Source organism: Sorex araneus, chromosome 3, assembly GCF_027595985.1.
Source record: "Sorex araneus isolate mSorAra2 chromosome 3, mSorAra2.pri, whole genome shotgun sequence".
NCBI lineage: Eukaryota > Metazoa > Chordata > Mammalia > Eulipotyphla > Soricidae > Sorex > Sorex araneus.
The window spans coordinates 73,029,419-73,040,424 of NC_073304.1; the positions used below are offsets into that span (position 1 = coordinate 73,029,419).

Genomic DNA, 11,006 nt, shown 5'->3' on the forward strand with positions numbered 1-11,006 from the left:
CGGGGGTGCCCTTCAAAACCCTCTCCAGGCTGCCAGCCCCTGACTCGCTCTCCCCACCTCTGTCAGTGAGGCCTCCTTCCTCTCCCTCTCTCCCAAGACTCTGGAGCCTGCAGCACTTGTCAGTGAGTGTTTATTACTCATCCACCTGTCCTCAGCCTCCCAGCACCAATCAGGGCACGCACAATCCCGGCCCAGCTTCTGGACACCCACCCCCCCCTCCCAAGCGGCACCCAGCCCAGCCTCCAGGCTCTCTCTCCCCCAGGCCTCCAGGGCAGCACCAGGCCGGGCTCACACCGCAGCTTGAGGAGGGGAGGAGGGGCAGGAGGGTGGAGGCCAAAGCTGGAGAAGGAGGGAGGGAACCAGGTCAGACCCCCGGCGGCTGGAGCCAGCTCCCAGGCTGGAGGTTCAGTGGGTAGGGCCGGGCGGGCAGGACAGGCCGGGTTCAGGCCGGAGGCTCTTCTCCTGGAGGTGAGGGGAACCCGCTCAGGTCTCGGCCGATGATCTCGCTCACTGTGAAGGAAGAACCATCAAGAGATCGGTTCCCCTCCTTCTCCAGAGACCCCCCCCACAGTTCCTGGCCAGCGGGCCTTAGTCGCACCAGGCTCCTCAGCCACTGTTTCTTTCCCACAGGCCTCATGTGCATCAACACCTGCCTCCCAGTCCTGCTGGTCCACTCCAACAGGGTGGGCCCCAGCCCTCGCCTCCCTGCTCCCTGGCCTGTGGTCTGAGATGTCACGGCCCTTGCTGTGAGCCGGGCACCAGGGCGCCTGCAGCCGGTGGGGAGCGTGAGGGGAGGGGTGAGTCCCTCCATGCCAATCTGACCTCAGTCTCCATGAAGAGGGAAAGCTGAGGCAGGCAGCAATGCACTGCCTGCCTTGATAGGTGGCCTTTGTTCCTGCCACTGGAGGGCACAGCGTTGGTTTGTTTTTTTGTTTTACTTTTTGGGTCACACCCAGCGGTGCACAGGGGTTATTCCTGGCTCTGCACTCAGGAATTACTCCTGGCGGTGCTCAAGGGACCGTATGGGATGCTGGGAATCGAACCGGGATCGGCCGCTTACAAGGCAAATGCCCTACCTGCTGTGCTATCGCTCCAGCCCTGGGCATGGTGTTCTTATGAGGGTCTGCAGCCCTTCAGGTCTGTGACCCAGGGCTGAGGGCACAGGGAGGAGACAGGCTGGGGCAGGCACTCTGTATGGCCTCCAGAATTCAGGAAGCTGGAGAACCCCCCCCCCAACTCTTTACACTCCCAACCTGTGAGGGACCGAGGATGTCACTCTCTGCACAGCCACCCCAGGCAGTCAGCAAAGCCTGAGCATGATCTTGCTCACATGGGCATGCACACACTCACACATTCATACAGACTCACATTCTCACATACATTCACACAGACATACTCTCACACCCTCACACACATAAACCCACTCTCATACACTCACACGCTCACAAACTCATTCACACGCACCCTGATACGCACGCTCTCGCACTCACATACTCACACATTCTCACAAACTCTCATTCTCTAATACACACATTCACATTCACACTCTCCTATACTCTCACAGTCATTCACACACACACACTTCATAGACACACTGACACACACACTCTCACATACTCACACACTAACACACTAGGACACTTTCACACAGTCTTGCCTACTCAGAGTCACACACATTCACACAATCACACACTCACACACACTCACATACACATGTACTGACACACTCATTCCCTCATGTATGCCCCACACTCTCTCACACATAATCTCTCTCTCTCTCTCTTTCTCTCTCTCCTCGCTCACTCACTCACACACACACACACACACACACACACACACACACACACAGAGCCCTGCCCGCACCCACCTTCCTCCAGCGTGATGCCCTGGATGGGCACGCTGTCCCGGAAGCCGCTGCTGTAGCCGCCTCTGGATTTCTCCTGCTCCGGAGCCCCCTCCCCTGGGCAGTAGCTTGGCCCTACCTCACTGTAGCTCTCAGGAGGTAGGGGGTGGACCCCACTCTGGGGAGGGAAAGGCCCTTCCAGTGGCGGGGATGATGGCAGCGGAGGCCGAAAGGGAGCTGGAGGAGGAAACGGCAGCCCCAGGGGGAACGGGGAGCCCCGTCCTCCGTAGGGGTCACTCGGGTAGGGCCGGGGTAGGAAGGGGACTGGGGATGGACGAGCACAGCCTGCGGTCGTCCCAGTCTCCGGGAACATCCGCAGGCCAGGTCTGTAGGACGGCGGGGGGCCCGTCTGGGGGTACAGAAGCGGCGTGCCGTAGTTGAAGCCTTCTGACATGTAAGGAGTTTCGTAAGTGGGGTCCTCAGGGGGATAAGAGGGGTAGGGGGGCCTGGGAGGTGAGAAGTCCATGTCAGTGCCAAAGGGGGGCCCTGGCGCTGAGGGAAAGCCCCGGAGAGATGAATCCGGCAGCGGCTCCTCCTTGAAGATCACTGGGAGGGGAGGACGGAGAGGAAACCTGCTGAGAAACCCCCTTTCCAGCCCCTGCCCACAGCCCCCTGTCTGCCCAGGCTCCCCAGCTCTCCGTGCCCCACCCTGGGCGCTCCTGGAACACACCAGGCAGAAACTTGAAGCTCTGGGTCGGGCTGCGCTTCCTCCGTCCGTTGGAGACGTAAAAGTAAACCTGGACGGGCCGGGACACCCGCTTGTTGCTGTACTCGGGGACAGTCAGGGTCAGCGTCACCTGGGGAGCAGAAGAGGAGCAGGGAGCTCAGGGACTAGCCCAGCCCCTCCTCCTCGCCCCTTCCTCCACCCACTTTTGTGGCCAGGCTGTCTGCTCCAGAAGAGAACAGGGGGCACCGGTGGCCACACCCACACGCCAAGGACCCAGCGGAGACATTCCAAGCTGCTCCCCCAGCCCCACCCAGCCCCATCTGTGCCCCAGGAGGGGCACCCTCGGGGCCTGGTACCTCGTTGCTCTGCACTCGGTTCACTGTGGCCTCCTCCTCCCACTGAAGCTTTCCATCTGTGCGGGGAAGCAGGGGGTTCAGCATCACTCCACGGCCCGGCCCCCCCACCTCCTCCTGCCCGGCCCGCAGAGAAGCCCACTGTGTGTTTACTCCAAGCCGTGGAAGAGGCGGGTTTGGAAACTGTCCCCCAGGCACAGAGCAGGCAACAGAGACCAAGAGAAATGGCAGCGCCAGCCCGGGCAGCAAAGGGAGTTTGTGACGGGCGCCTTGGGGGGTCCCCCACTCTCCAAAGAGCCCTCCCAGAGAGAGGCGGGGAGGACAGCCAAGCGCAGAAAGGGTTCCAGCTTGAAAGAAGGCAATGAGATCCAAAGTCTCACCACCCAGAACCTCTGAATCAGCTCAGACAAGACCCCAGGGTACAATGCTGGGGGTATTGGGGGGGCTAGACTGCTGGTGGGGGGCAGAGGCCTTGGGTTAATGAGTGCCCTGGACCCCTCAGTCTTCCCACTCCCACCTTAATAGATCCATCCTGCGGATCTCCCCTCATAGTTCTGGTCATCAGAGCTAAACTCCCTGTCCTGCACTCCGGAGGGGCTGGGGTTTGGGAGGGGGGGCGCTGTGAGGTTCCGCTGCTCTTCAGAGATCTGACTGCACAATGCTGACTCCTCTCGCGGGAAGAATGCCCGTTTCAGACCCCTGCTCACCTTCCGAAGCTCTGGGCTACTCACCGGGGCCCCTTTCGATGAACACCACCTTGGAGTCTGGCAGGAAGTTGGAGCCAGTCAGCACCAGCTCATCCCCTCCGCGCACGGAGCAGGCGCTGGGGCTGTAGGCCTCCACCTGGGGCAGCTCCTGGGCCGAGCGCTGGGCTGTGGGGCAGAGCAGGGAAGGCCTGGCGGGGCAGCGGGTCAAGGCCCCTGCTGCCCCCCTCCATCTCCCTGAGGTAATAAGTGCTTTAGACCCTGGGGAGCAGATGCATCAGCAAACCAGCAGCACCCTGGGGTCCCCCAGACCATGCAAGGAGCTCCTTCTGGGCAGACAGTCACAAGGGAAGCCAGAGGGTTAGTCATCCAGGGGCCAACAGAAAGTGTGGGTCCTTGGGCGCAACCCTGGAACTGACATTGCATCCATAATGAAAGTCAGGGCAGGGCCTTTTTTTTTTTCTTTTGTGGGTTACACCCAGTGATGCACAGTGGTTACTCCTGGCTCATGCACTCAGGAATTACTGCTGGCGGTGCTCGGGGGACCATATGGGATGCTGGGAATCGAACTCAGGTCAGACGTGTGCAAGGCAAATGCCCTACCCGTTGTGCTATGGCTCCAGCCCCAGGACTGGGCCTTTGGCAGACTCCACAGCAGAGACAGAGCCCAGGGCAGTATGGGGGGTGGTGAACACACACACACACACACACACACACACACACACACACACACACACACACACACACACACACACACGGTGGTGAAGGACCGAGGGGCACAGTGCCTCTTTGCTCACAGCATTCAATAGGCACCGACGCCGTCTGCACGGAGATGACTTTCCCGCTGCCCTGTGGCACGTGCACACGGAACACCAGCCGCACACGCGTGTTCTTGCGCCCGATGTCTGTCTCGCCCTTGCGCAGCTCGATGTCTGAGTTCCGAAGCTTCAGTATTCCCGCACAGTCGATGCTGAGGGCAGGGAACCAAATGCAAGCACCTAGCTGAAGCCAAGGAGGAAGGTCCCCCTTCTCCTGCCCACCTGAGCCCTGAATGATCTTTGCATCATTGGGTGGGGGCGATTTTTAACCCAGACAGGACCCTCTCCAGAGGCCCCACGAGCCCAGTTCTGGATGGTGAGAAACCGACTCCCTAGGATGAAATCTAGCTCTTTTTCTTGCTGTTATTTGCCTGTGGGCTTTGGTGTGGGGGGACACACCCTGTGGTGACCAGGGCTTATTCCCGGCTCTGAGCTCAGGGATCTCTCCTGGTGGGGCTAGGGAAAGGGGAACAGATGGAGTGCCAGGGATCAAACCAGATCAGTGGGGAGCAAGGTAAGCACCCCGGCTTGCACTCTCAATCGCTGCATCCCTACAACCTCGCTCTGAAGGGGACAGGAACAAACTAGCGTAGGTCCAAAGGAGAAGGCTGAGAGGAGGTGAGCGAGAACCTACTTGGCTGCCATGTTGTTCTCAGGAAGCAGGGTCATCTCCAGGACCTTGGTGCCGCTGACCACAGCCTCGTAGCTGGCCGTGGCCACCATCTTGCCCGTGATCCGGTGCACCTGGTAGAAGGCATGAGGCCTCAGGTTCCGCTCATCCGCCGTGCCAATGAACATCTGCAGGGTCAGGGGCTTCTCGCTGTAGCCCAGGAGCTGGCAGAGGGAGAGAGCGGGCACCCCACTGAAATTCCCACACTCTCCAGGCCCCTGCTTTCATCCATCCCTGGGTTTTCATCCCACCAGGGGGTGAGGATGGTGAAAGATAAAGGACATCCTGGAAGGGGTTCCCAGGGGGAATTGGGCACCAGTTGTGGAGAAAACACGGCCTGGAATTTGCTGTGTTTTTCTTGGACCAAAGCCCCAAATGGGTTGGGCAGAGGGGGGGGAAAAGCTTCCAAAAGAGACAGGCCCAACTCAACAGAGGACAACCTAACTCCCAGTGAACTCTGGCCTCAGCCTAAGCCCTCCCCCACAGCTGGCAGGCCACCATTTTCCAGAGTCCAAGGGACACTGCTGTCCCACGGGATGCTGAGGCGGGTGGAGGATGGAGGAGAGAGAAAGTGCATCCGGGTCCTCAGAAGCCAGCATCCTCCCCACCCCCCAGCCCCCCAGCCCCTCCCCAGTCTGCCGGCAGGGTCAGTGCTGACTGGGAGTGTGGGAAAGGACAGAGCCAGGGGCATGCCCAGCAGGACAGCAGCACCAGGATCCGGGACCAGAGAGGAGAAAGGCCGGCCCTCTGCCCCTTACCTTGACCACGGGGTGGCCGCCAGGGGCAGCCTTGACAGCTCCCCGACTACCCTCCGTCTCATAGTGGGCCCGGTGGTGGGCTCTGGGCTGCACCTCGATCCTCAGCTCCAGCTGCTCGTACTGGCTGGGCAGGGGCCAGTCCAGAGGGGGGAGGGCAGAGGTCCTGTGGGAGCAAGAGAGCACAGAGTGGAGTCAGTGGGGAGGAGGAGTCACAGGAGTAAGGGAGGACCAGCATGCAGCCCCTCCCCCCACTCCTGGGGAGGAGGAGAGGAAAAGGGTGTCAGGCTTGAGAGGCCCTCCTAGTAGCCCCCAACACAGGGTTTTGGGGTGGCAAAAACTCCCCTGAGTACAGAGGAACCCCAAGCACACCCTCATCCTCCAGATCTCAGTAGGAAGAGTCACATAAAGAAAGAGCCTAGGAAGGACTTCAGAGGTGAACCCCTTTTACAGACTAAGGAATTGGTAGAATGCAGGGGGGGGGGACATACAAGCCTGTGGGTGATGCACAAGACTAAGCCCAACCCAGCCAGCACCACTTCTCCCCCTTGTGGGGTCAGGTAAGTCAGCTCCAGGGAACTGGGGACCACAGCAGGGACGCCTCTCAGGGGACTGAGCTTAGTGACTCCCACCCTATCCCAACTGTTCATTGCTCCCAGGTGATAATTGACATCGCCCGACACATTTTTCATGTCACAGCTGACCTCTTGCATGGCTCTAGGGGCTGGGATGCGGGTAAACCATCCTCCAAGGGAGAATAGTTTTGGAGCGCTGAGACCCTGTCCTGCCAGAATCTAGGGGAATAGGGGATAGAGAAGTGTGCCTGTCTTCCCTGGGAAAGGTTTTCCTGTGTGCAGTCAGCTTAATTTTTTTAAAAATCAGCTTTGTCAAGATTCAGGACTAATTGAAATGAGAGGGGGCAAAGTTTAAGGGTAAACTGGGGAGAAGAAAGTGAACAATGGCTTGTTTTAATTGAATTCTTTCACTTGCAGATAGATACAACTTTGTTCAAAGGGGCTCTGCTGTTAAACCAGGCCTGAGGAGTTGAGTTAGAGGAGGGAATGAAATCCAGCAATTTAGCCCCCTCTCCAGCCCCGGGCTAGATGTGGGGGAACTTCCTAGAGAAGCCCCTCCCTTACCTAAGAGATCTTCTGGGGGTGAGGGGGATTTAATAGGGCCCACAGGGAATGACTATCCTTTTGTAAATTGTTGAGAAAGGATGCTTTTCATTTATTTTTGTTTGTTTGTTTGTGGGCCATACTTGCCAGTGCCTAGGGCTTACTCCTGGTTCTGTGCTCAGGGATCACTCCTGGTCGGGCTCAGAGGACCATAGATAGGGGGTTCCAGGGATCAATCCTGGGTCAGCTAAGGCCAGCACGCCTCCCCACTGTATTATCTCTCTCCTCTCCTCTGTCTCTGTCTCTGTCTCTGTCTCTGTCTCTGTCTCTGTCTCTGTCTCTGTCTCTCTCTCTCTCTCTCTCTCTCTCACACACACACACACACACACACACACACACATACATACATACACACACAGACACTCCTGGGCTGCCTTTGAAGCTCCTCCGGGGAACTTGGTAAATGGCCATGCCTGATTCTCCTTTGACAATGCCAAAGGCAGCCAACTAGGACCTGTCGTCCCACCCACCCTTTTGCTTTCCTCTGGAACTGGAAGTGAGCTGGCTGGGGACAGCAGGACGGCGCCCCTCACCTGAAGATGGGGCTGTGTCCCCCAATCCGGGCTTTGGACCAAGCCAGTGGGGAGGGCACGGCCAGGTAGTCCATGCCAGCCACCTCCTTCCGAGGGCCCCCAGGAGGGGCAGCGGCCTCCTCGGGCCCCGCGGGCAGCTTCCCGTTGCACGGGGCGGGCTCCTCCGGCCGGGGCAGGGCCACCGCCTGCTCGCTGGAAGTCCGCCGCGTCTTCTGCGGGATGCTCTCGGCGGGGGTCGCCCCCACATAGTCAAAGGGACCGGGGGAGCCGGGATCCCGGGCCAGAGGCAATGGAGGGGGTGGAGGGGGCTCGGGCCCCTCCTCCCCCAGGCTGCCCCGCCGGGACAGAGCCGGGGACGCCGACGACGGGGTCCCGGAGCTGGAATAGCGCCGCTTGCCGCAGGGAGAGGCAGGCCGCGGGGAGGCCGGGCTGGGCCCAGGGGCGCTGAGGAGCAGCCAGCTGTCCTCGGGCCCCCGGGCCCCGGGGCTGGGGCCGTACAGGCTCCAGGGGTCGTCGGGGGTCCAGGGCCGCGGGGACGCCCGGGGCGAGGGCAGCGGCGAGCCCAGGCCAAAGCGCGAGGCCGCCTCGTTCAGCTCGGACTCCACCTCGTCGCAGGCGGCGTACAGGGCGGCCTCGTCCGAGGCGTCGGAGAAGAAGCTCCACGAGGACAGGCTACTGCTGCCCGGGCTGGGGCTGAAGAAGGGGCCCCCGGCCGGGCCCCCCGCCTCTCGGTAGCCCGCGAAGCCCTCGGGCGCGGGGTACTCCCGGGGAGAGCCGTCGGCCCAGGCGTCGGGGTGGTCGTCGAGGGCGGCGGGCGGGTCGTGCGTGGGGGAGATGGACGTGATGCGGATGCTGGGGCACTCGAGCACGCGGCCGCCCCCGGCGCCCCCCGCGCCCGCGCCCGCGCCCCCCAGCCTCACGGAGCGCGCCGGCTGGCTCTCCCAGGTGCCCGGGGACGGCGCGGGCCGGGGCGGCGGCGAGTGCATGCCCGGCCGCGGCGGCGGGGGCCGGGGGATGCCAATGGGGGCGGCCCCGTAGGGAGGGGGCTCCCCCAGGGTCAGGCGGCAGCATGGCGGGGCGTCCTCGGAGTCCAGTTCTGTCGAAACGGGCGGGGGCACAGGGGTGGGGGGAGAAGCATGTGAGACGGGCCCCCGCTCCCCGCCCGTGTCTGCTGCCTCGCTCGCTCGCCCCTTCCCCGGTCAGGGATGGGTCTGGGGGGATGCCCGTCCAGCCGCACAGACAAAGGCCAAGCTGGGCCTGGGGCGTGCCAGGCCCTCCCCCTCGGGGACCGGCTCGCTCCGACTGCCGGCCTGGGACCCGGGGTACCGGCCGGGGCGGGTCCGAAGGTGCGGGAGGCGGGTCGGGACGGGCCTGGCTGGGCCTGGAGGCGGGTCCAGCGAGGCGCGGGGCTGGGCCGGGGGCGACGACTCACACATGAACCCAATTAGCAGCGGTTCCCAAACCCCCAAACGGCGCTGGCAGGAGCCCCAGTTGCCATCGCAACGGTGGCCCAGGGAGAGGGGGGCGCCAGGGCTGCGGTGACGAGCGGGGCTGGCTCCGCCCTCCTCTCCCCCGCCGCCGAGGGGGCGCTCCGTGAGGGGCCCCGGGCCGGGGCGGGGGCCAGGGGGGCCGGGCCGCGCTGATGCCGTGCGAGCAGCGGCCGCCGCCCCCGGCTCAGTCCCCGCCATCTGCGACTCATTGCGGCCAGACGGGGGAGGGGGAGGGTCGCGCCGGCGGGGCCCCAGAGCGCCCCCAGTCCCCCGCCGCAGCCTCCCCGGCCTGCCTCGGTTTACCCTCGGCGGCGCCCGGCGCCTGCGGGCCCCGCTCCGCCCGCCGCCCCCCCATCCCGGTGACAGTCGGCCCGGCCTGGAGGCGGCGCGCGGCCAAGGGCACCCCCACCCCCACCCCAGTCACAGCCTAAAAAGGAGAAAGTGGTGCCCGGCCCCCCGGCCTCACCTCCGTACACCCCCCTTCCCGGAGTCCTCCCGACTCCCAGCAACCTCTGACCCCCTCATCCCTCACCCCGGGCTCGCTGCCCCAGGAGCCCTAGACTCGGGGTGCCCAGGCCCTGCCTGCGCTGACCCCAAGACCCCAGCCCCGCACTAACCTTCCCCCGACCCCCCCGCGCCCAGCGGGGGGGCCTCCTTTTCCTCCCCGAACACCAGCTTAAACTCCAGCTCCTCATCCTCGCAGCTCGCTGCCCCCATGGGTCCGGCCAGAGCCCCCGGTCCCGGTCTGGGTGGGAGGGGGAGCGCAGGAGGCTGCCGAAGCTGCACCCGCGACTCCCGCCCTCCCCTTCTCCGGGACGCCCCCTCCTCCGCTGCTGCCGCCTCCCTCCGGACGCCCCCTCGTTATTATAGAAACTTTTCCAAACTTTTTTCCCCAAACTTCTTCAAAGCGCCCCCCCCAGCCTGTCGCTGATTGGCTGCCCGGGATGCTCCAGCCCCTCCTCCAGGGATGAGATGGGAAAACCACGCGCCCCTCTTCCTCCCGCACCCTCCCTCCCTCCCTCCCTGTGTCCTCCCTCCAGTCCCTCCCCCAATAAAAAAAATAATAAAAGAGAGAGAGAGAGAGAGGAAAACTGAATTGGAAAGCGGTCCCTCAAGCGTGGTAGACCATCATGATGCCTATTGGCCCGCTGTCGTGACAATCACTTCCCCAGATCACCACAACGCACACCCCACCCCGCGGCCCCACTACCACCACCAAGTCTAAGTTCTGGGGCTCCAGGTCCGAGCTCTTTAAAGGGGCCACTTAGTGGACCCACCGTGTCCGAGTTCCACTAAAGATCTTCACTTGAAGAGTTGGTGCAGACTGCTGTGAGCAAGGGGGAGGGGGTTGTGTGTGTGGGGGGGGGTGACTCGACTCCGTTGGTCTAAGGAGGCCAGTCAGGCTTTGGTGTACAGAGGGATTCCAGCTGATCTGAAAAGGGAAAGGTCAATTCTTTTAAGTCTCTAGCCTGGGCTCCCGCTGCCCGGGCCTTCTGGAAGCGTTCATAGGGCCGAGTCAAGTCCCCCAGCGATGGTCCCAGCAAGTGGAGAGATCGGTCCGGTTAGGGACCGGCTCCAAGGTCCCCAGGCCTGCTGGGCGGCGATCCAGGCCGGGCTTTGGCGCCGCCCTTGTCCCGGCCACCCGAGGGGCCATTAATTAGCCGCCGCGGGAAGTCGGCTCCCTCCGCCCGACAGCTCTAGTCTGGAATGAAATCTCCAGGCGAAGGCATCTAGCTCCGGCTCTTCTGAAAAATCCTGGCCAGGTTTACCAGGGGCCCGAAGCCCCGAGCCCGGGAGGGCCCCCAGGCCCGGACACCTGTCACCTGGGCGGGAGGAGGAAGGAAGACTCGGACTGGAACTTGCAGGAAGGGCAGGCAGGGCGGGGCGCTGCAGCGCGACACGGATCTGAACTCAGCGACTCGGTCGGCGGATTGT

At 62.7% G+C, this 11,006-nt stretch overlaps 1 protein-coding gene across 1 annotated transcript; it reads right to left on the reverse strand.

The window, feature by feature from the left end:
- Positions 1-220: 220 nt before the first annotated feature.
- On the reverse strand, positions 221-9,915 carry NFATC4 (nuclear factor of activated T cells 4). The gene is made up of 10 exons (XM_004609431.2): positions 9,689-9,915; positions 7,582-8,677; positions 5,874-6,036; positions 5,080-5,279; positions 4,425-4,597; positions 3,655-3,795; positions 2,927-2,982; positions 2,574-2,700; positions 1,868-2,449; positions 221-510 (listed from the first exon to the last, which is right to left on the reverse strand). The coding sequence occupies exons 1-10, from the start codon at positions 9,786-9,788 to the stop codon at positions 443-445; spliced, it is 2,706 nt and encodes a 901-aa protein (XP_004609488.2). The 5' UTR covers positions 9,789-9,915; the 3' UTR covers positions 221-442.
- Between the last annotated feature and the right edge of the window lie 1,091 nt (positions 9,916-11,006).

Excerpts from the sequence above, each read along its gene's own strand:
- NFATC4 (XM_004609431.2), bottom strand. The coding sequence starts at position 9,788 with ATGGGGGCAGCGAGCTGCGAGGATGAGGAGCTGGAGTTTAAGCTGGTG. Across the intron at positions 5,280-5,873 it reads GCGGCCACCCCGTGGTCAAG|CTCCTGGGCTACAGCGAGAA; the intron begins GTAAGGGGCAGA and ends TCCCTCTGCCAG. Across the intron at positions 2,450-2,573 it reads GAGCTTCAAGTTTCTGCCTG|TGATCTTCAAGGAGGAGCCG; the intron begins GTGTGTTCCAGG and ends CTCCCCTCCCAG.